Genomic DNA, 23,931 nt, shown 5'->3' with positions numbered 1-23,931 from the left:
CAGCTAAATTGTCGAGAACTGTCATGGCCGATTCAACTGGTTGCTGTGGGTTTTCTGAACTTCAATGTGACCGTGGTCTAGTAGGAATCCTGTTCCTAAAGTTTTGCGTTGCATCTGCAGCTGGCATCTTCGAGAAGTGTATCCCATAGAAGTGTGTTGTGATTCACACCTCTGAAGATGCCAGCTGCAGATGCAAGTGGCGTTAGAACAAGATCTGAACCCATGACCGGCAAATGCTAACCTGAAAAAACCACAACAACCAATCTCTTATAATTCATGAACAGGAAAGGAAACTGCCCTTTGCTAATCCCATAACTTCCTCATATTCATAATTAATGATTAGATATGAAGTTTAATTATATTTAAAGTTTATTTAAAAGATATGAAGTTTAATTATATGCAACAACTCATTTAAAAGGGACAAGAAGCATGGCCAACAAAAAATTAAACGGCTTCCACATAGGGGCTAAAATATTAGAATATAAACAGTAGTAATAAATAATGCCTCAAATGTATTATATTTGTATCCTTTGTTTTGAATCAGCATCTCTGGGCGTACTATGCAGAAACTTCCCTTCCCAGTAGAAATAAAATGGTGTCCTTCCCAAACTTTTTAAAATAAGAGATGTCTTGCTTTACAGCATAATACAGTAGTAATTCCACCCATCTGCAGATTAGCAACTCCAGTCTCTTCTGTGCTTTTAGAATGAGACTTCTGAGATCGTTTTAGAACTCTAGTTTACCTCCCTTTAATTTATTAACATTAAAGGAAAGATTATGTGTGTGCACTAAGAGATCTCCTTCAGAACTTCCAACAAGTGATGGCTTTTATTAAAACGTAAGGTAATGAGACAGAGTGTTGCTTTGCAAAAATCTGGGAGAAAAGAAAAATGTTCCCCCACTCCGGCCTTCTAAGCCCACTTCCCCAAACAGGTTGTTTGAAATCCTGGAACACGGATTTCCCTGCATTGTTAACTCCCCAAATGGAAGAGCCTGATAGTGCCAGAATCTGTGATCTGCTCAGGTTTGCCCTACAACTGAAAATCTGGAGAGGACAAATTCCACAAACTGAAAGAAGTAAACTGGAGTTACAATGCATAGAAAGTCAGAAAAAAAGGACTTCTGTGACTGCAGCATCTTTGGAACTAAGGATGAGTGGGGGAAAAGGCTGAGGAGGCTTACTTAAGGCTATAAGTAAAACTTAACCTAGCCTCCCCCCCCCCAGCACACACACCGGCTGGCATGCGTGGCGCCCTATAGAGATCCCAAGCCTGCCCTGCCTGGCTGTGCATGAGCAACAAAGCAGAGCCCCAGCCCCGATGTGGGTGGGTGGGGTGCCTTCCTTCTAGGTGCTGCTTGGACTCAGGAGCCACCGTGCCCATCCTCCTCCACACCTCCTCCTCTGGGTGGAGTCCTCTGGCGGCGCTTTCTCTGCTTACCCTTCCAGCAGTTTCCAGCCTGCCCCTCTGCCTGCCTCTCCTCCTAACCCTGTGTACCTGGACTCCTCTCCCTGGCAGCCAGCTGCTTCTCCCTCTGCTTTTGCTCAAGGCTAGCTGTGGGGCGGGGAGGGACCGAGGAGCTGAAAGAGACAGCCACAGTAGGAAAAGAGACTTAAGTTCAAGGGATCGTCTGCCACCAAATTCCTATCTCGTTCTGAGGAAACAGTAAGTAGTGTGGCCTTGAGGGGTGGGGGGTTGGAGCAGGCACCACTTGGGGTAATGAGGGAGGGGTAGAAGTTGGGGGGAGTGCCATGTGGAGGGCAGGGGCCCCTGGGGATGATTTTGCATCCCTCACTTGATGAGTTTTGTTGCACCCAGAGACAGAGATTGCCCCCTTGTCCCTTATGGAGTTAATCATTAACAACGGTTCTGCGAACTGAGAAAATTTTAACAACCGGTTCTACCGAACCGTCTGGAACCGGCTGAATCCCACCTCTGCTGTTAACACAATAAACCAAAGCAGAGTTCACGCGCCAAACCTGAATAGTCCACCACACCCGCCCCCACCTTCTGACTGACTTCTCTTCCAGCAGGCCCTTTGAAATAAAAAAAATGGCTGCCGCATCAAGTCACCTAGAGAAAAGATCGCAGTCCCTTGTTGATAAAGCACTTCGTCAAGTGCGGCAAGCCATGAAATCTTGCTCTCCAGCAAGAAAGATTTAAATTAGAAATAAGAGAAGCAGCCATTCGTTTCTGGGCAAAAACCTTACCCAGTTTTTAGCCTGGTAATGGGCAATATTTGTCTATTAACCTCTGCCTGCCCAAGTGTCGTTTATTTTCTCTTTTCATTTGGGAAATAAAAAGCAGAAAATTGGACCAAGCTAGACACCTCTTATCACTGCAGATATGAATAGAAGGACCCCCTCCCAGTCTTTCTTCCCGTCAGTGAACGTGTTTCCCCGTCTTTCAGCTTGAATGACGATTCCCTTCAGCCACATTTTCGTAAATACTATGTGAAAATGCAGGAAAGAAAAGGCTGTTTTACAAGTGTACATATTTACAGCGATTCCAGGTTTTGTGCCCCTGTCTTCCTTCATTCCGCACTCAATTTTTGCTGGAGTTTTGTGCCATTGTTTCGAAAGAAGATCTGTCTAGCACATAGGGATGCCCAAAGTCCTATTGTCAAGCCTGTTCTCGAAGGACTCTTTGAAAACTAGCAATCCGGGTGTCAAACAAGTAGATCAAAGCGGAACCTTATGAATAACAGCAGGGACTGGCCCATGCAGGAGTCCACCAGCTTCTCTAATTTTTTTTTTCCCGGGCTGCGCTCTGTGCTGTTTTGTCTGAGAAGCACGAACTTGGCACAGTCAAACACGGGGAGCTGCCTGACTGGAATTTAATCACCTGCGGCGCAGGTAGACGTGAGCTTCTGCATTCTGCTCTTGTATTCTCGTCTCGCTTGTTGCAGCTAAGGCTTAGCTGGAAGGAGCTATTTATCCGAACCTGAGGCCCTGGTGAATCGGGACGGCAACAGCATTTGCGGCGAGAAGTCTTGTACCTGCAGCGGCTTAATGGCAGGGAGAGGCTCAGAAGGCACATTCTTTTTTCTGCTGGGGAAAACTTTGTTTAATTTCTTCCTGTGATACCCAGTCCAGAACTGAGCAGCCCAGCCCTGTTGAGGGGTTAGCAAACCATGTAAAATGTCTTGAGAACCAATGTTTTTGTATTCCAGAGAGTAGCTGCATTGGTCTGTTGTAGGGCCTTTCCCCACTTACCTTAAGCCCCGCGCTACTCAAGGAGAGTAGGCCCCGGCGGGTTCCTGCACTCCCACAAGGAGAGAGGCTGACAGCATAGCCAGCTTGAAGCTGCTACTATGTCAGCGCCCCTCAGTCGCGCAGCATCCCAGAAGCAGCTCTTGCTTAGCAGCCTTTGATGGTAGCGCGAAGCTGGCAGCGAGTCGATGAGGACTGCGAGACGCGCTCCTGGGATGCTGCGCGCTGGGAGCAGCGCGCGGCATAGAGGGGAACGACGAGAGTGGGGAAAGGCCTGTAGAATAGCTGGATTATATTCCAGTGTCACTTCTTTATCTAATTTATTTATTTATTTGATTTCCTTCCCTGGGAGGCACAGGGTGATTTACAACCTCAGTTAAAAACAGTGCAGAATAATGCACTTTCAATCCACTTTCAATGCACTTTGAACCTGGATTTTACTGTGCGGAATAGCAAAATCCACTTGCAAACAACTGTGAAAGTGGATTGAAGTTGTATTATTCTGCATGTGCGGAAGGGTCCTAAGAGGAGCTTGGGGCTGAACTGAAGAGGAATAGGACTGTGGAATATTGTGCTTAATTGCCCAGGAGGAAGAGTGAGGGATGTTTGCCCTGGAGAAATCCCTAGGTATTTAAGAGAACCCCTGCTGCTGTAAACCTGAGACCAACCCAGTAAACAGACTGCCTACTTTTGACCCTTGCAGTGTAGCAAAATTTCTCTTAAAAGTGGCGGAACTCTGCAAGTAACATCTAATGGTAGATACAGTTTTTCTGTGTTTCAATCGTATTCTTCCTTGGTACATTACAAATGTCTGGTAACGTACTAGAGCCTATTTTATGTGCCTAATAAGGTTGCTGCTGCTGACCTTGCAGTGCGTACCTGTGATTCAAGGGCATGGACAAATGGCAACTTCCTAGCCTGTGGCCAATCAGTGCTTTGATTTCTGGCTCAGAGCATTGTGTGCTTTCTGATGCACACACAGCTCTTTTGGTCACACAAGCACCCCCATTCATGTCTATGGAGGGAGCTTTTCTGGGTGGTAGAAGAAGAAGAGTTATTTTTATGCCTTACTTTTCTCTACCCAAAGGAGTCTCAAAGCGGCTTTAATAACCTTCCCTTCTTCCCACAACAGACACCTTTGTGAGGTGCTGAGAGAGTTGTGAAAGAACTGTGTCTGAGCCAAGGTCGCCCAGCAGACTGCATGCGGAGGAGCGGAGAATCGAACCCGGTTCTCCAGATTAGACCCCTCCACACATAACTCCTACAGCCAGTGGTGGCGAACCTTTGGCATCTCAGATGTTATGGACTACAGTTTCCCAATTGGCCCATGCTGGCAGGGGCTGATGGGAGTATAGTCTTTATCGATCTGGAGAACCAGACCACCAATCCCCTACACTGTGGCGGGATTGGCTCTTACCACTAACATGACTGGGAGAACTTACCTGGGTTAGGCTGTTTGCATTGTTGAAAGTGTGTTACCGATCAGAATAATACTGTAAGACGCCAAAGGCTGAAACAGCCATCAATAACATTAGGCTGTTTGCTGCATATAAAGTAGGGGATTTTTTCCCCCCTCTTTGCAACGCAGAAGCTATTCTAATAAATCAAATGTTGGCGATCCCTTCCCTTTCGCTGCCAAGTATTAAAAAAGTGAAGGATCTTGTCCTGAGCTTCCCGGGATCACATCATTCAAAAGTGCATCGACAATAGGGCTCCTTAGGTGGCACTGAGATTTATGTGGTCAACTTCGCTGGTGCTCCATTTCCCTGTCTGCACCATCAAATTGATTAGTAGGCAGCAAAGTTCACAGGAAAGCAGCAATGCAGCCAGACAACAGTTGTATTAATGAATGGTTCAAGCGTTGTTGGCGTTGTCCTTGTTTCTCGTCGCATCTAGCAAACAAGCCGCAGATTAGGAAGTTGTGGGTTTTCCAGGTTGTGTGACCGTGTCCCAGTAGCATTTTCTCCTGACGTTTCGCCTGCATCTGTGGCTGGCATCTTCAGAGGATCTGAAGCAGATTCCTCACATATTAAGCTCTTTATTTTTTAAAAAAAAACTCTTATGTTTTTAGGGTCCTCTAGAAAACGACTTGGTGGTCCATGTTGCATTGATTGCCGAAAGCCAACGGTAAGCCATTTATATCAGTTACCTGCCTCTTCTCTCAAATGCGAAGGTCTTAGAAACTCTTCAGCTGAGAACGTCAGGGCCTGTAGGTTGGAACTGGCTTGATGGTGTGTGCTTAAGCTTCAGAGCCAACCCTCTTTGTTCATAGCGCTGCTTCTGTGTTGAGTGCCACGTTCCTGAAAGAAAAATCAGTTTGATAGGATGACAGTGTAAAACCCCTGGGTCTAGTGAAAGTGTTCTGCTTTGGATGGCCCAGGCTAGCCTGGTCTCATCAGATCTCACAAGTGAAGCAAGGTTGGCCCTGGTTAGCGCTTAGATGGGAGACCACTAAGGGAGTCCAGGGTTGTTACATAGAGGCAACCCACTTCTGCCCATTTCTTGCTCTGAAGACCCTACAGGGTTGTCATAAGTTGGCTGTCACTTGACAACATAATCTACCGGAGAGGAGACAACATAATCTACCGGAGAGGAGACGGCTGAGGGGGGATATGATTGAAGTCTATAAAATTATGCATGGGGTAGAAAATGTTGACAGAGAGAAATGTTTCTCTCTTTCTCACAATACTAGAACCAGGGGGCATCCATTGAAAATGCTGGGGGAAAGAATTAGGACTAATAAAAGGAAACACTTCTTTACACAATGTGTGATTGGTGTTTGGAATATGCTGCCACAGGAGGGGGTGAGGGCCACTCACCTGGATAGCTTTAAAGGGGGCTTGGACAGATTTATAGAGGAGAAGTCGATTTATGGCTCCCAATCTTGATCCTCTTTGATCTGAGATTGCAAATGCCTTAGCAGACCAGGTGATCGGGAGCAGCAGCCGCAGAAGGCCATTGCTTTCACATCCTGCCTGTGAGCTCCCAAAGGCACCTGGGGGGCCACTGCGAGTAGCAGAGAGCTGGACTAGATGGACTCTGGTCTGATCCAGCTGGCTTGTCCTTATGTTCTTATGTTCCTTACCACTACCTGATATAAATGCCAAGGCAGGGATAGACAACCTTTGAACATGGCTTGCAGACCCTTTTGCTTGACCGGGTTGGGTTGGTTCTCCACCCAAGGAACCAAGGCAAGCCGCTGGAGTTTGATGTTCTGTTCTTGCCTGGTGAGCAGGGTTCTCCCTGCTGTGCTTTAGGGTCAAATTCAAGTCCTCGTCCTATCTCCAGCTCCAGCTCAAGTCCATAACTCCAGAATGGACCTTGAGATCTCTTGATCCATGCCCATGTTCCAATACAGCTACTTGTGGTCCTAGAGTGACCTTGAAAGTTAAGCTCTTCCAAGAACCTCTGGGGAGAAGTGCATATTGCAAAAGCACCCTTTGCGATCTTGTTTTCTCTTTCTGTGCCGCTCTCAGTTGTTCACTTGAGAGCCTCAGTGTAGATAGCCTTCCTGATTACAAACCTCATGTCGTCGGTTCCATTATTTAATTTCACAAGCAACCGGTGCAAGGACCCTGTTTAGAAGCAGGCTCTGACTTTACGGTATGGAATCCCCTCAACGTTTCATTTTTCCGAACAGCCTACAGGTTTTCTTGAACACGTATGGGATCCAGACACAGACTCCCCAACAGGTTGAACCCATCCAGATATGGGCCCAACAGGAGCTTGTGAAGGTAAGGTTCGCCTACTCTTCTTCCGTAGTCTGTCTCAGAAAAAGATGTTAGTAGGGTTGTGCATTCCTCCGCCACAGGGCTCAGTATGCCAGACCTTCTTTGTTGTAGAATTCTCCGCTTGGGTTCAGTGCCTACGTAGCCTTTCTCCCCCACATCTGTTTGAGAGTCATTTGATGAATTATGAAAGCTCTTGCATCAAAGTACCATGTTCAGTTCAGCACAATGTAATAGTTTTGGCAAAAGCAGCCGTAAAAAATAATGATAAATCTCGTATTCGGGACTATATTCTAATACGGGTTTATGCCAGAGGGCCTTTCCCCACTTACCTTAAGCCCCGCGCTACTCTCTTCAAGTAGCACAGGGTCCTCGGGCACTCCCCACGACAGGGGCGGCCACAGCGAAGCCGCCCCGACACTGCCGCGGTCGCGCCCCCTCAGCACACGGCATTCCTGGCGCTAGAGAAAACGGCGCCTTTTGATGACCCCACGCAGAGCGCGGGGTCGTGGGGATGCCCGGGCGCGCGGCATGGGGGGGATCGCTTCGAGTGGGGAAAGGCCCAAAGATGGGCACTCTTGAGGTAAACTTAAGTGAAAATGCACATCTCTAATGGAGTGCCCATCTCTGGCGACAAAAAACTCAGCAGCTGCTCGTTTTTGGGAGGGCTGTGCCTTGACCTCACGGTGTAAAAATCTAGTAGCATTTGTGAGCATAAAGAAGAATTTTGATTTTTTATTTAAAAAAAAAATTCTTCTCTCTTACTAGAGCAACCTTGCTGTTGCTGACCGCTTTCTAGCTCAGACTTCAGTGCTTTAGCTCATGGAGCTGGGTTTGTTTATTGATACTACATCTGGTTTTGCCCGGCTCCTCCAAGTGATTTATGGTAGCCAGGTGCCAAAGAACCACGCGACTATTCCAGGCTCCCAAGGAGACTGATGTGTTGTTTTCTAGAGCAGCTACTCTCCATGCTGTGTCCAACTGTCCTTGAAATGTAGAGGGGTTTGAAAGATCGCTTCCATATGAGCTCTGCTGCTCAAAGAAGAACCTAATTGAGACACCCAGTTCTGATTCTCTGAAACCGTTCTCTAAAACCCTCATTTCTCTCCCCCGCCCCTCGATTTGACCAGTTGCCTTCTCCATTTCTTGGTTTCCTCTGTCCAGTATTTGCTACAACGTCCAAGTTGGGCAAACCACGATTAATATCTATATCCAAATCATTATGCAAAGCCGTGGCTTGCAAACCTGGGCTTGGAGATCAGTGGTCATGACAATTATTTAATGCAGACGTCCATGCAAATTCTGGTGAGAGCAGTCCTGAAGTAGCAGTTACTAAAAAAAATAAAAAAAAAATGTTAAACCTTTTTTTAAAAAGTTGAACAGACTCTAGTTACCTAATAAAAGGACACTGGTATCAAGCCCAGCAATAAAATTGTTAAAAGTTAAAATATACTAAAGCTAAACTAAATTAAAAGCCAATAATATCTAGAAGATAGTAGGTTTAAAAGTTTTTAAAAGACTCCAGTAACACAGAGCCCAGTCAAATGAGTGCAACCGGCATGTCGCCAGCATTAAGCAAGAATGATAAAACAATTTTAGATTAAAAGGAAGTGCTAGTAGATAAAAAGTGAGTGAGGTAAAAGAACTTTTAAAAACTTATCGTAAAAATGCGGAGGAGCTCATCAGGGAGCGGCCGCACGGAACGGCAGCCGGAACCGGAACCCGAGTCCTGAAGTAGAAGAGGCGGGAAAAGAGAACAGGAAGAGGGCATGAGCCTGTGACACATTTCCAGTCTTCAGAGTGTCATCTGAATAGAGCCAGAGCCTAAAAATATCAGCTTATGCGCACCAACCCTCGGTCATGCCTAAAGTAGCTTTTTTTGACTCTTTATCCCATCTCTTACGAAGCTTGTGAATCGAGTAGCACTTATTATAAAGCATATGGGCAGCACAATAAAGAGCAGGATTACTTCTTTGCAAGGCAAAGGGGCAACCCAGATTTCCTTCGCTGGCTGCCTTCCCTCTATCATTTTTATTGGGTTTTGCCGCTTCTTCTACAAGCAGGAGTTAAGGTTATCCTCGAAAATATCCTCTTAGGCTGTGCGTTTGCTCTCTTTCTTATCCGAGCAGCTCCGTAATTTCCCAGCGGGGAAGGGGAATGTTCTTTTCCTAGCTCTCCTGCAGCAAAATGACCTTTTGTTTCTGAAAAGGTCACTGTGCTGCAGAACTGTTGACCAAGCTTCCCCGCGTTCTGCTTGGCTCAGAAAGCAGCAGATGGATTATCTTGGCTAGCGCCCGAAGAGTTAATGTGTTCAATGAGGCAATCTTGTGTGTGCAAAAAAGTGCAAGCTGGGAAGATATATATATATAAATATATTGGGGTATTCCAGATCATTTCCTCCCTCCTGTTCGCCTTCACTTGTCATCTCTTTTCTCAAAGGCCATAAATATCCTGGTTTGGCTCAAAGGAGTCTCTCCTTGCTATGAAACCTGAAATGCAAGCTTCGACAATTCTGGCTCCTCAGCTACCCAATCCTAGCCACTGCCTATTTCTGCCTGTCGTTTGATTATTGAATTTAACCATCTCTTTCGTTAGCATTAATGTACCGTCCTGTTTTGCAGGCTTACTTCCACCTGGGGATCAATTACAAGCTGGGCCTCTCGGGAAGACCTGACCGGCCGATTGGCTGCCTCGGAACATCAAAGGTTCTTACACGGAATCACTGATCCTGAATGCATTACAGTTACTGTAAATATTGGACAATGACTGTATTGTCCTGTAATCGTGGACAGCAGTTTGAGTCCTTTGAGTTTGCTTTTTTCATTTTAAAAATGTCTCGTACGCTTAATTCAGATGCACTGAGGATAAGTTATTTCATTGATGCCACAGCTCAGTGGCTTTCATACATATGATGGCACTAGTTTTTTTGTCTGTGAAAATTCCTGCCGTATTAAATGTGCTAATCTTTACGATGCCATATTAAATGTGTTTAAGAGCATAATTAATTAAAATGGTTAATTCAAGTGGTGTTTATTCATGACTGGCTTGTTAGTGACCAGTGTGGTGTAGAGGTTAGAACAGGGGTCTGCAACGTGTGGCTCTCCAGATGTCCATGGACTACAAATCCCATCAGCCCCAATTGGCCATGCTGGCAGGGGCTGATGGGAATTGTAGTCCATGAACATCTGGAGAGCCGCAGGTTGCAGACCCCTGGGTTAGAATATCAGTCTGGGAACTGAGAGATGAGAGTTCGAATTCTCCTTCTGCCAGGGAAGCTTGCTGGGTGACCTCGGGCCAGTCAAGGTGTAACCCAGTTGTGGGATTCAGCAGGTTCACACCACTTTGGGACTTGTAAGCAATCAGTTGTTAAATTATTTGAATTTCCACCACCGGAACTGGATGTTAAATTATTTGAATTCCACCACTGGTGTAACCTACTTCACAAAGTCATAGTGAGGATATAATTGTGAAGGGGAGAATATTGCAAGCCACTTTGGGGCTGCATTGAGGAGGAAAGTGAGATATCTGAGTGCTAAATCAATCAGTCTGTGTTTAATGGTAAAACGGAATGAGGATTTTTCTATTCTGTAAGAGCTGGTCTGATTATCAGTGAAAGAAATGGATTTACGTTTCCTTACCTTTCTGTAGATCTATCGAATCCTGGGAAAGACTGTGGTTTGCTACCCAATCATCTTTGACCTGAGTGATTTCTACATGTCCCAGGATGTTATGATGCTTATTGATGACATTAAGGTACATGGGATGTATACCTGGACAGTAGATCAAAAGACTGTGAGCCCCTGTGTTCTATTCAGTAATGACACTGTTCTTAGCACTTTTAATCTATGGCTGCAATCCTAGACATATTTGAGCATAAGCCTGTGGAACACAGTGGGCTTGCTTCTAAGTAAACATGCGCAGGATCAGGCCACGTATGTCACTTCACAGCTTAGCAGCTCATTTCTCATTGGCAATCTTGCCAGCCAAGCTGAACGCTGTCTACGTGAGCCCTTTCCCCCTACACAAAGGTGCACTCAGTGCAGGAAACTGGCAGTGTTTCAGACGCTCCTAAGTAACTGAGGTGCAGGGTTAGTGCGAAAGGAGAGGATAATTCTTGATAAAAGGGATGCAACCGGGTGTTAAATGTCAACACAAATCACAGGAAAGTGGGATTTCATAGTCACCCAGTACAAGTTTTATGACTGTTAAATTTAGAATTAATTGCATTAGCTCTGGAAGTGCAGTAAGAGAGATGCTTGAAAAATGAAGAGAGGTGTATCGGGAGGGAAGGTGCTGAACTGGCAGAACGTGCTGCCAGCAACAGGTATTGCACAAGTAAGCTTCAGAGATAAAAATCCATGATGCAATGGGGTGGTTACGGACTCCTTAAACCTGGCCTTCTGTGGTCCCCATAATGGGAGAGAAGCAGATGAAATGCAGCTCCCCACTCCAATTTCCACACTTCTACATTCCTGCTGGATGACCTTAGACTAGTCACAGTTATCTGAGAACTCTCTCAGGCCCACCTACCTCATCAGGTTTCTGTTGTGGGGAGAAGAAGAGAAAGGAGCTTGTAAGCCACCTTGAGTCTCCTTACAGGAGAGAAAGGTGGGATATAAATCCAAACTCCTCCTCCTCCTCCTCCTCCTCCTCCCACTCCTCCTCCTCCTCCTCCTCCTCTTCTTCTTCTTCTTCTTCTTCTTCTTCTTGTTCTTCTTCTTGTTCTTCTTCTTCTTCTACTTCTTCTTCTTCTTCTTCTTCTTCTTCTTCTTCTTCTTCTTCTTCTTCTTCTTCTTCTTCTTCTTCATTCTCCTGATTTCCGTGCTGCATCTGCTGGCTTAGGAGGTTAAGAGCTTGTGTATCTAATCTGGAGGAACCGGGTTTGATTCCCAGCTCTGCCACCTGAGCTGTGGAGGCTTATTTGGGTCATTCAGATTGGCCTGCACACTCCCACACATGCCAGCTGGGTGACCTTGGGCTAGTCACAGCTTCTCGGAGCTCTCTCAGCCCCACCCACCTCTCAGGGTGTTTGTTGTGAGGGGGGAAGGGCAAGGAGATTGTAAGCCCCTTTGAGTCTCCTACAGGAGAGAAAGGGGGGATATAAATCCAAACTCTTCTCTTCTTCTCCTCTTCCTCTTCCTCTTCCTCTTCCTCTTCCTCTTCCTCTTCCTCTTCCTCTTCCTCTTCCTCTTCTTCTTCTTCTTCTTCTTCTTCTTCTTCTTCTTCTTCTTCTTCTTCTTCTTCTTCTTCTTCTTCTTCTTCTTCTTCTTCATTCTCTCTTCTTCATTCTCCTGATTCTGTTGCATCTGCTGCTTCTAGGGAGGTTAAGAGCCTGTATCTAATCTGAGGAACCGGCTTGATTCCCAGCTCTGCCACCTGAGTTGTGGAGGCTACTGGTTCACATTATTCAGATTGGCTCCTGCACACCCCAACACATGCCAAACTGGTGGACCTTGGGCTACCACAGCTTCTGAGTTTTTTTTTCAGCCTCCCACCCCACCTCTCTAGGTGTTTGTTGTGAGGGGGGAAGGGCAAGGAGATTGTAAGCCCCTTGGAGCTTCCTACAGGAGAGAAAGGGGATATAACCAAACTCTCTCTCTCTTCCTCCTTCCTCTTCCTCTCTCTTCTTCTTCTTCTTCTTCTTCTTCTTCTTCTTCTTCTTCTTCTTCTTCATTCTCCTGATTTCCGTGCTGCGTCTGCTGGCTCTTAAAGGTGGAGCAAGAAGCCAGGTGCCGTCGCTGCATAACTTCCATTGATTTCCCGGGGCTTGTGCAGTTGACTTGCTCTGGTAGGCTTCCATTTAGCAAAGTCCTCTCCTCAGGGTCCAGTTGCCACGTTACCACATCATCCTCAAGACCCTTCCCCAATGAGCCAACCCCGGACCCCTTCCAAAAGCTATTAATAACCCCGCCTGTCCCATTTGCAAGTGCATCAGGACTCAGCATAGTTTATGTACCCTACCCTTCCTATTTTTTACCTTTGTTTTTAATGTTTCTATAGAACGCTTTGCAATTCATTAAGCAGTACTGGAAAATGCACGGCCGCCCCTTGTTCCTGGTGCTTATTCGGGAGGACAATATAAGGTGAGGTCGTTCAGGTGCAAAACCGCAAGTTGTTTCTGTCATAAAGTGTGCAACGTCAAACCTTGTTTTTTGCATCCTCAGGGGAAGCAGGTTCAATCCGATACTGGACATGCTGGCCGCCTTTAAGAAAGGAGAGGTCGGAGGAGTGAAGGTTCATGTCGACAGACTGCAGGTAGGTTGACTGTTTTGCTTATACTTGTGGAATCAAATGTAGGAAGTGAAGAACCAAATGCATTGTCAGAAAGACAAACTGGAGAAGGTCAGGTCCATGTATGTTTTCTTGAACTCCTCAGTGGTCAGCAGCACATTGCTCACGGGGAGTCGCTTTTGGAGTTCCCATCAACCAAAAGAGCTGCATTTACTTTCATCCCTGGCAGGAGGCCTACATCTCTTGCAGCTTACCTGTCAGGTGGGACACCTGACATCAAAAGGAATCCTGGTTTCTGTCATGCTAATGGGTGTTCTCTACTTTCGGTTTCCTGCCGCCTTTGTGTTTTGTAACCTGTAGCAATGTAGATTGCGCCTGAGTGCCAGTTGGACTGATAGCCCTTCGTGTGGCCTTGAGAAGTAGCGACTCTCACATTCCTGCTCTGTACGGCTTTTGCTTTGATATCTCCGGGGGATGGAAGGAAGGGGGGCACATTGGTGGGCATAAAAGAATGTTTCAGAAACCAGCCTTTAGAATTGGCTTCTTCGGTGGCCATGATGTCATCTGTCAATAAAGACTTTGATTGAAATCACTGAGTCCAATATTGGTAACAGATCCAGGGCTCGACATTACTCACTCATGAAGCAGTGGTTGTTTCAGGCCTGCCAGATAGGGAATCTCCCACCCCTGACTGCTGCCCCCCACTGCCTATCAGTTGTCTGGCGGGGGAATGGGGGAAGGCCTAGGCTGGCATTTCCGAGACATTGCTGGCGACATGGCAACGTCGCTTCCGGTGTGTACTGGAAGTGACATCATAGCATTGCTGGTGATGCAGGAAGCTCTAGTATTCGGACAAAAGCTCTTTGGTTTAAAAGGCTTCTGTCATAGAGGTTTTGCCCAAATACCAGAGCATCCCATGTCACCTGTGACATCACTTCTAGCATGCATCTGAAGTGACTCCAGCCTAGGCCTATTCCCACTGCTGAAAGGTCCTCTCTGTCCCCCGCCAGTTACCAGGAGGGACCAGGCATCCCTAGACTGTTCCAAGGTGGGAACCAACAAGACTTACTGGGCAAGGGATGTGGCCACTCCAACTCTTCTTCTTCTTCTTCTTCTTCTTCTTCTTCTTCTTCTTCTTCTTCTTCTTCTTCTTCTTCTTCTTCTTCTTCTTCTTCTTCTTCTTCTTCTTCTTCTTCTTCTTCTTTTTTTTCTTCTTTCTTCTTTCTTCTTCTTTTTTTCTTCTTCTTCTTCATTCTTCTTCTTCTTCTTTTTTCTTCTTCTTCCTCTTCTTTTTTCTTCTTCTTCTTCTTCTTCTTCTTCTTCTTCTTCTTCTTCTTCTTCTTCTTCTTCTTCTTCTTCTTCTTCTTCTTCTTCTTCTTCTTCTTCTTCTTCTTCTTCTTCTTCTTCTTCTTCTTCTTCTTCTTCTTCTTCTTCTTCTTCTTCTTCTTCTTCTTCTCGTGCTTTGACAAAACAACAACAACAACCCAGTAAGATATTTGTGGGGGTTTTCAAAAACTTTCCCCCCTCACAGAGGGAAATGAGCACATATTTTTTTACGCTATACTTTATCTGATTAAAAAGATAGGCTGTCATGTGGGAATTCCCTCAGACGTCCTCTCCCAAAGCATGCCCTTGTGCAGTTTTGTTTAAAGCTGAGCTATTTTGGAGTCCTTAGAGGACAGTTGTTCTCCACACTCCTCTCCACTAAGATTTGCTTAATAATTAATAAGCGTTTTAGAAGAATGTTTTATCTCTCTCACAGTCGTTGCTGTTTATGTTGTATGCCTTATTCATGAAGGGTGTTAACTTCAAAAAAAAAGTGCTTCGTTTTTCTTTTAACAACATTTAAAGCAAGATTGGCATTGGACTAGCCTTTATCAAGATCTCTATCCTGCTTTGAGCTTTTGGGGTGCTGTGAACAGAACCAGCTGTTTCACCATATTGCCTTTTTACATCTCGGGGAAGATCAATAACTACTGCCAGTGGCATGCCGCAGTCGCTGGCAACAAATATTTCCTACAGTAAGCTGCTGTCGGGGAAGTGGGAAGATATAATGCAGTCTGATCTCGTCAGTTCTTGGAAGCTAAGCCGGGTCTGTATTCGGATGGGAGACCACCAAGGAAGACTTTACGGAGGGAGGCGGCGGGAAACCACCTCCTCTTGATCACTTGCCTTGAAAACTTTATGGGATCAATATAAGTCAGCTGAGATTTGACAGCACTTTACTCAGAGGCACATGCTGCAGTAGAAACTGTTGGAGTTGGGCCCAAAGCGTTCTGCTTCATTGCCTTCGGAAAAACTGGTTGCACACCAGTATCCAGGATCAGACTGTGATCCAAAACCATAGTCCAAAACTTCTTCCTTGCTGCTGGCTGTTCACAAAACCCATTCGTTCAGGAGCTTCGCTTCCCTTTTATTGATAGATCACTGGGCAGTGCTTAACTTATGGGGCCACCGCCTTCAGTTGCAAGTGCATCTACTCTTCCATGCATATTCCCTTTATCATGGTTCCATCTCAATGTCTGACACTCAAACTCTTAACATTTTCAATGTCTGACTCTCAAACTCTTAACATTGTCAATGTCTGACTCTCAAATTCTTCACGTGATCTCCCTTCTCTTCCCCTCCTTTCCTTCTCTATTTCCTTTGACCCATTCCCTCATTTTCCTTTGAGGAACTCTTTTGCGATCCTTTTGCCCCTGTTATGTTCCCAACCTCCAGTCTATCTACTGGTTTTAGGGCACCAGAAAACTGAAGAATTTCCAAGAATTCATTAAATTGTACAGGTGATGTTATTGTTGTATAAGTTGGTCGTTGTGAGATGCCCCAAGCCCTTGGGACCATAAATCCAATGACTAAATAAAGGCAGCTTCATGTGTTCAACGGGTAGAGATTTCTCTATTAAGGCAGAAGGCCAATTTCCTGTAGCTACACTGGGCCACACCAATACAACAGCTTTACACTGTCTGTCATAGCGGGATATGTTTAACATTTCTGTACCTCACCCTGTACAGAAATTTGCACAATAGACTTTGTTGTCTGCCATAGAAGTGCTTAACTGTATTGGGGTGCTGTGTGGTTTCCGGGCTGTATGGCCGTGTTCTAGCAGCATTCTCTCCTGACATTTCGCCTGCGTCTGTGGCTGGCATCTTCAGAGGATCTGATAGTTGGAAAGGATCAGTAGTAGGATAGTAGGAAAGGATAGTAGGAAAGGATCAGATCCTCTGAAGATGCCAGCCACAGATGCAGGCGAAACGTCAGGAGAGAATGCTGCTAGTACACGGCCATACAGCCCGGAAACCACACAGTACCCCAGTGATTCCGGCCGTGAAAGCCTTCAACAATACACTTAATTATATTGTTGCACGGTTTTATGTTTGCAAGCTCCACAGTGTATACTACTAAAACCCCACCGTCTGCGCACACTAACAGCACAGTCTTACACAGAGTTACACCCTTTGGAGCCCGTTCGCTTCAGTGGAGTCAGAAGGGTGTAAATCTGCTTAGGATTGTATTGTAAATTTCTCCAGTTTTAATAACACTGCTTTCCCATTTGCTAATTTTAAAACACTGATTTCCTAAATTATTCCTCCTCTAAATTAATCAGCGTTTGGATATTGTCCATTTCATTAAAGTGAGGAGGGCAAGCTGAAATACTGAGATGGTGAAATGCCGATAATGCATTTATCAATTAAAGGAATAAATATAGCACGGTCATAATTTAGTTACGGTATGTGCATCTGTATGCATTTCTATGCAGATGACAAGAGACTTCTAGATGTTAATTCATGGAAGAACGGCATAATCTTTCCTTGAACGATTTGCATAAAAAACATTTACATGCATTTTAGCTGCAGATGTATAAAGGTTCCCTTGCCTAGCTGTAATAATTTCCACATTTGCATCCTATAATTCTTTTATCATAATTTGTGCTTAGAGGGATTATGCAGGTTCGACACAGAAAGGCAACATCGGCGCTAAAAACCGAGCAAGTACCCGCCCCCCCAATAGCTGTGACTGTATTGTTCAAAATAAATTTCCCTACATAAGTTCAGAGTTTCCCTGTACTTGTATTTGTTTGCTACTGCAAAAAACCTTTCATAAAAAGGGGAGACTTTACAGTTGGTTTAGTGTAATACGTTTTTCCTGAAAGTTACACGTGGATCTTATATGCACATTCGTCGAATTAACAGCAGTGAATGCTCACTTAATAAAATATTAATAAAAGCTGGCAGCACCTGCCACAGAACATAAATATTTGTGGAAAGAATTCAGCTGGAAGGGGAGGAGAGAAGAGAGAAAGCTGGATCAAAGGCAGCCCGATAAAGCCATCGATCTCTGTTTTGCTGTCTGTAACACAGCATATTGTTAGAAGGGGGAAAAAAATAGAGAGCATCTTCCCAGGGATATGGAATGTTAATCTTGATTTCCGGGATAAAGTTATACCTTGGCTGGAAAACAGGGTTCCCTTTTTCTCAGAGAAACCCTATCTTTGTGTAAGCAGGATTTGGAGCCTTGTTTTCCCTTTCTACGGTTGAAGGCTTAATCCATCGCCTTTGCTCAGGGAAGACCCCTGGAGCAGATCTTATCGCCAGTGAATTATTTAAAATAGATCCATCTTCTGTGGCCAGCATCCTCTGAAGAGGCCAGCCACAGACACAGGCAAAACGTCAGGAGAAAACGCTACTAGAACACAGCCATACAGCCTGGAAACCAGGCTCCTTGGAGAATTACAAAAGTCTTAGCATTTCTAAAGGAAGAAGGATCTGAGGTAAAGGCTTAAAAAGTAGTCATGAAATGCTGGTTGTCATTCCCAGGTCTGAAAGCTTTTTAACACAACAAATACTGGTTCTCTTAAAAGAATGCCTTAGAACATTCTGAGTCAGAGAATAGATCTGATACATCAAAGATGGCCTTGACTCTTTATTCCTTTTGTAGAGGCAACATACCCAAAGTTTTCTGTTCCCTTAATCTCATCTCCTTTCCTCATACAAATCCTTCATCGAAGGATTTCAGGAAGCATCCTCTGAAGATGCCAGCCACAGACACAGGCGAAACGTCAGGAGAAAACGCTACTAGAACACAGCCATACAGCCTGGAAACCACGCGGCACGCCAGTAAATCCATCTTGGTGGACAGAGATCCTTGCTCCACTGTTTTCACCCATAAACATGTCTGGGCTCATCCCCACATTTTGGAGGCATGCAGTAATCATTCCGATTTTCAGGAAGAGTCAATGTGGTGACCAGCGTGGCGCAGCGGTGAAGAGCAGGTGGATTCTAATCTGGAGGACCGGGTTTGATTCCCCACTCCTCCACCTGAGTGGCAGAGGCTTCTCTGATGTGTTTCCGCCCTCCTACATTCCTGCTGGGTGACCTTGGGCTAGTCACAGTTCTTTGGAACTCCTGCATTGTCTCCATGTTCCGTTGCTGTCCATTGGTTGGGGGCATGGGCACAATTTGAGGGCAAGGGCACAGCAGGCTGGGATAGGAAAGTTCAAGCACCGCACTGCATCATTTCCCCCCCCCCCCTGAAATTAATGGAGAAATTCTAAATGGGAATTTTAGAGCATCTTTGCCACATGGGAAGGAGGAAGATGCTGGCCAGAAAGTCACTCAGAAGGTCAGCCTGCAGAATCTAGAACTCCCATTCCCCATCTGATACCACCAGGCTGTTTTTGCTAGCATTTTGTGGTGTATCTGGTGTATGTGGAGAAGCTTAGGTCCTATATTCATTCATCCAGGATCATCCGGTATTGAATATTATTGCTATGTCTATTTCCTGTCCTGTTTCCCTTTCCTCCCCACCCCATTTCAGACATTAATTGCTGGAGCAGTGGTTGAACAACTGGACTTCTTAAGAATCAGTGAAACAGATGAGTATGTATACTTGGAATCAATTTTTGAAGAAAAAAGAATGAGATGAGCTTTTCCCTGTAGATGTAACCCCCCCCCCCTTAGTTTAAAATCAAATTGCAAAGCTTGATCGTTGAAGCAAGCCATGGATTTTGGAAATTTCGATCGTCCCTTTCTGCAGGCCTCCAGAGTTCAAGAGCTTCGAAGAGCTCGATCTTCCGAAACATTCAAAAGTCAAGAGACAGACCAGCACACCAAACGTTACCGAGTTGGAACAACAGCCAGATATCAGCGTGAATGACTGGAAAAACAGATCGACTTTTGAGATTCTTCAGAAACTGAACGTAAGTATGTAGGAGAAACTGAAGTCCTTTCTCCCTCCCTTGAGGCACAATATCCCCAACCCATAACAATATTGAGGCATTATATTTGCAAGGTGCTGGATGCTCACGGGTAAAAATGAGTTTCAAATGTGCTCGTATTGTGGGTCGGACACGATTGATGTCTAAGGAAGATGGCAGGTTTACAATTGTACTTCTACCTTCAATTTTTATAGTGCATCTGCCAATTTCAGCCAAACCCTGACACCATAGGAAATTCAGTAGAAATTTCGATTTGATTTCGAATACCTTTAGTGGCTTATAAATAGTTTAAGATTAACTTAGCAAGATAATAACAGCCTTTTCAACTTTACAACTTCTGACGAGTTAAAATAACACCATTTTAAAATTTAGCCACCGCTTCCAACAGCTCGTAGTTGTGGCTGTTTAAAAGATGTTTAACCTTCTGTTTATCTGTAATGCCTTCGCTTCCATGCAGGAAGGGGATTATGTGCTTCTTCCTACCTATCTCATAAAAAGGACAATTCAACAGCATATGAGATACTGTTTCCACAGAATCCATGCCACACGGGCATTTCCTTTCTTTATGTGGGATTCCAAGGTGGCGTCCAAGGCTACAGTAGAGATTTAAAAATAACATGTGGTGCGTACATATCTCTATGAAAACCAATGCTGTGCTCAAGCTATGCTCGAGCTTGTCAGAAATAGCATTTCCCCACTGGTTAATGACACTTGATGCCTTTCCCTCATCAGGACTGCAGCTGCCTAGCCAGCCAAGCGATTCTGCTGAACATTTTGCTCAAACGGGAAGGCCCAAATTTCATCACCAAGGAAGGTATGTTACCGGAGGCATGTTTGCACACCTATTGATGAACATGAATAATGGGCATGCACATTAGAAGTCGTGTTGCTATTTCCCTCTCCATTAGCGCACTTTCTCTTTTAAATGGGCAACACGCGTTTGCGCACAGCAGAGTGGAGTGAACCGTTAAACGTATTAACTCTTCTTCATTGTTTGCTTGTCATATGCCCCCTGCTTATAATTCTAAGCACGTCCTTTGAGGGTAAGTAGGTTCTGTCTGCTATAGTAAGGTGAAGCTGGAAGGCCAATTTATTGCCTTGGACTGTCCTGGGCTGTGGAACATACAAATTGCTTTATATGCAAATATATCTTGTAGGGGCCTAGTAATGTTAAAAGGAAAAAAACCTGAATCCTTTGAAGAAACACAAGAAAGGGGGAGGGAGGATTCAATCAATGGGTCTCAAACACTCCCTAAATTGACTGAATTTTGCAAAATGCAGTCTGTGCATGTTTTGAGATGCAATTTTCTCCAAGAATATCTGTCCAAATAAAATAAATGTGGAGCCCTAATACAAGCCGGGCTTTCCCATTTTTGGCCGATGTATATGCTGCTTAGGGAGCCCTGCTCCGTTAACGTGTTTCTTTAAGGCATGCAGAACGTATTGGTAATCAAGTAAGATAAACCGCATTGCTAATTTTTTTGTAACTATTTCTTCAAATAAATTCACATGACAGTTCTGAAGAAGAGCTGATTTGTGCTTCTTCTGCCTTCAGTATTCCAAAAATATTTTGCTTGAGGGATGAAACGCCTTACCAACAGCTAGAAAGAGTTGTATTTTACTTAAAATATATAATTGCGTGTAGTAATGCACTGCTGACCCAGCAGCACCGTGGTAGAACGTTGGGGCCTTAGCGGACCTCTGACCTTCTGAGTCGCTTACGCACCCCCGCCCTCATCCCTATGAGTCCACGGGTCATGAACTGTCTGAAACCGTCACGAGCGCGGGGACAATGGTCTTGCCCCAGGTGAGGGTGGAAACAAAGCGCTCCTCTCATACGTAGCCAGGTGAATCATGCATCACATGATGATCTCCAAGGTCTCCCGGTCTCCAGCTCATCCCTACCCACCTCCCTTTACCGCCCACAATGAAACCCTAATAAAGGTGCCAGAGACCAGCACAGGGCAGGATTGTCCAGGATCGCGAAATCGCTTCCTGTTGCTGGCGGCTCTCCGCAGATGAAACCTCCTCAGCGTCACCGCCTATTCCTTAGCGGCGACCTGCGGGGATGACTACAAGCTGGTGCGAAACCGGGGAATCCTCGAACCTCCCACCCTGCTTTCACCGTCGCCTGGGAAGGGGCGATACCGAAGTCCGGCGGATGCATCCAGGGACCACGGTTTACATTATCGCTGTCCTCTGAATCGGTAGCATCCAGGGTTTCTGCGTCCTGGACACTCTTTCGTCGGCCAACGGAACACCCGGTGAATATGGGGAGGGCTTGCAAAAGCAGGGCCTTATGACAAACCGTTAGCGAACTGAAAGCGTTAAATCTGCAGCAAGGTCCCCGTGAAAGGGAGCTGCGCAAATTGGTTGAAGGAGATTGACTCAGTGTCCATGGTACCCAGAGGGGGAACATTGAATCTTAAGGGACTGGGAAAACATCGAGGCGCCTCTTAGCACAGAGCCTCGTAGCGCCGATGTCACTACTTCTGGCCAGTGGGAACAATGTTATGTAAGCCCATCAGCCTGCGAACCTATGAGCTCCACTTGCTGTGAGCGCCCTCGCTTCGATCTTTCACCTTCAATTTCCAGCGAGATTTTCTCTATCCACTAAATTGGGCGCCTGTCCTCCTTCTGCTTACTTGCTCCTCCGCCCATTTTCAAATTATACGCGGCCCAGCCACCCCCTCCCTTGCTCCGCCTTCATTTTTCGAAGCCACTGCACCTCCGTCAGCGCCCGCGTAATGGCGGGTTTCAAATCTCGCGGAAGTATTATACGATCTGCAAAGAAAGCCCTGACGGAAGAGCGATGCCGATATATTCTCGCATTGTGCCCGTCCATTCACAGATACGAGGGAGGATGGCATTGCAGTTTAATGCAGTACGTATGCCAAGCTATATCCTCACTGAGCTCCGCCAAAGCAATGCGGGCGTAGGAATCACCAGCCTATGTGAGGAAGGCATGTTGGAAACGTGTAGGAACCACCTAATGGTTCCGGAGGAATGACTGGAAATCATGCTTCGCATGCTTTTAAACCCAGCGCAGTATGTGATCTGGGAAGCGAGTACGCCAGCAGTGCATAAGCAGAGGAGCAGCCTCTGGCGGCGCCTGCACCGCAGCAGCTTGTAGCTCGCGGCGAGCTTTTAAGCTAGCCCCAATGCACAAAATTAGCCTGCCGGTGGCCCACCCATACGGTCGCCTCTGGCACCACAAGCGTTTTTGAAAGTCCCAATACGGACAGCCAACCCAAAGTTTTCTGGCACCGAAGCAGAAGCCTCAAGAGCCCACTATGCAGAGTTTGTGAACAGGCTCAGGAGGCCCTCAGAACGGAGTTGACAACGAGGAGGCCCAGAGCGAACTCTTGGCACTTGCCAAGGAAGCCTCCGCCGAGAGTGCGCAAAGCGATCACAGGCCTAGGAAGGAACCCGAGCTGGCCGACATGCTCCAAAAGCGCGGATGTCGGGTCTTTTTAAGCCCATCAGGCGGCCTTCTGGCAGCCCTCTCCATGCCATGAGACAGCCCGAGGCCGAGTGTCTCAGTGCGGCAAGCCAGGACCGGCGGAGGAATTGTAGGCTGCCGGCGGGGCCTACAACCCTGGCCGGAGGAGGGTCTCTCCCAGAGGCGAGCCAGGAAAGTCTAAGACCAGGCTCCCAATGCCCAGCTGGAGCCAGCGCCGGGCATCTCCCAGCCGGAACCAAGATCCGCACCTCAAACCCTTCCCGGGCTTCCCCATGAGATTAACGCTTCCAGCTCAGTATAGTGATCCCATCCCACGGAGACCATGGGGCTGGTCTTGCCAGCGCCCCCCCTCGTCGCCATACTCTGCTAACCCTTCTACTTCCAAAGTCACCATGCACTCCACCAGTGCCCCAGAATGGCCGCAGCATTCAAAATCTCTGCAGAGTCCACAGTCACTGAATTGCAACAGAAAAATGCTGATGAGGAAGAGGACTGCGGGTTTTGAACCTCTCCAGAATTACCCCATAGCCAATCCTACAGGACAATGGGGCATGGAAGAATCTTCGCACAATGGCCTTAAGCCAAAGGTCCCTCGTGAAGAAGAAGCCCCCTTGGCCTCTCCAGCTGTAAGGTTCAAACCAGATCTCATAGCCTCTGAGCCTGTGCAAACCTAAACAAAGCCAGTGATGGCAACAAAATCGTCAGCACCTCAGAGAGCAAAATCTCAAATCAGAGTTGCAATCCTCCTGGATTACTTTATATGTGCTCTGTATGCCCTATGTATGTTCTGTATGTCTTGCCCCTTTCAAAGAGACCCTAAAGTTTTCCCCTCATAGGGATTTTCCATTAGCTTCTAAGCTATGCTCTTACGTACTTCAATTAAAGTTTTCTCTGATTATGTGTGCCAATGCGCTTGAAGGCTTAGCTGTTACAGCATCGTAGCAAATGGGACCTGCTTCGTCGTGCTCCCCAGGATACCGATGGGACATGGCTGGCCTCCATCTTAGTTTAAACCTTCAAAACTTTTCATGAAACCTCTCATGAGGGAGCAGCACCAGCCGTCCGTCTGGGCCTACACTGC

The 23,931-nt window shown here is 46.1% G+C and overlaps 1 protein-coding gene across 9 annotated transcripts in view; it reads left to right on the top strand.

Moving 5' to 3' along the window:
- The window catches only part of PHKB (phosphorylase kinase regulatory subunit beta), a 141,253-nt gene that overhangs the window by 83,061 nt on the left and 34,261 nt on the right, over nucleotides 1–23,931 (top strand). For all 9 annotated transcript variants that reach the window (XM_048516168.1, XM_048516172.1, XM_048516169.1 and 6 more), the window contains 9 exons: nucleotides 5,283–5,338; nucleotides 6,852–6,945; nucleotides 9,561–9,644; nucleotides 10,588–10,692; nucleotides 12,940–13,022; nucleotides 13,104–13,194; nucleotides 18,988–19,049; nucleotides 19,207–19,369; nucleotides 20,120–20,201. In XM_048516168.1, coding sequence (XP_048372125.1) covers nucleotides 5,283–5,338; nucleotides 6,852–6,945; nucleotides 9,561–9,644; nucleotides 10,588–10,692; nucleotides 12,940–13,022; nucleotides 13,104–13,194; nucleotides 18,988–19,049; nucleotides 19,207–19,369; nucleotides 20,120–20,201 — 820 coding nt within the window. The remainder of the gene's footprint in view (nucleotides 1–5,282; nucleotides 5,339–6,851; nucleotides 6,946–9,560; nucleotides 9,645–10,587; nucleotides 10,693–12,939; nucleotides 13,023–13,103; nucleotides 13,195–18,987; nucleotides 19,050–19,206; nucleotides 19,370–20,119; nucleotides 20,202–23,931) is intronic.

This window comes from Sphaerodactylus townsendi, linkage group LG14 (genome assembly GCF_021028975.2).
Source record: "Sphaerodactylus townsendi isolate TG3544 linkage group LG14, MPM_Stown_v2.3, whole genome shotgun sequence".
NCBI lineage: Eukaryota > Metazoa > Chordata > Lepidosauria > Squamata > Sphaerodactylidae > Sphaerodactylus > Sphaerodactylus townsendi.
Note: the sequence above shows the minus strand (reverse complement) of the source record. Positions and strands in the feature narration are given on the sequence as shown.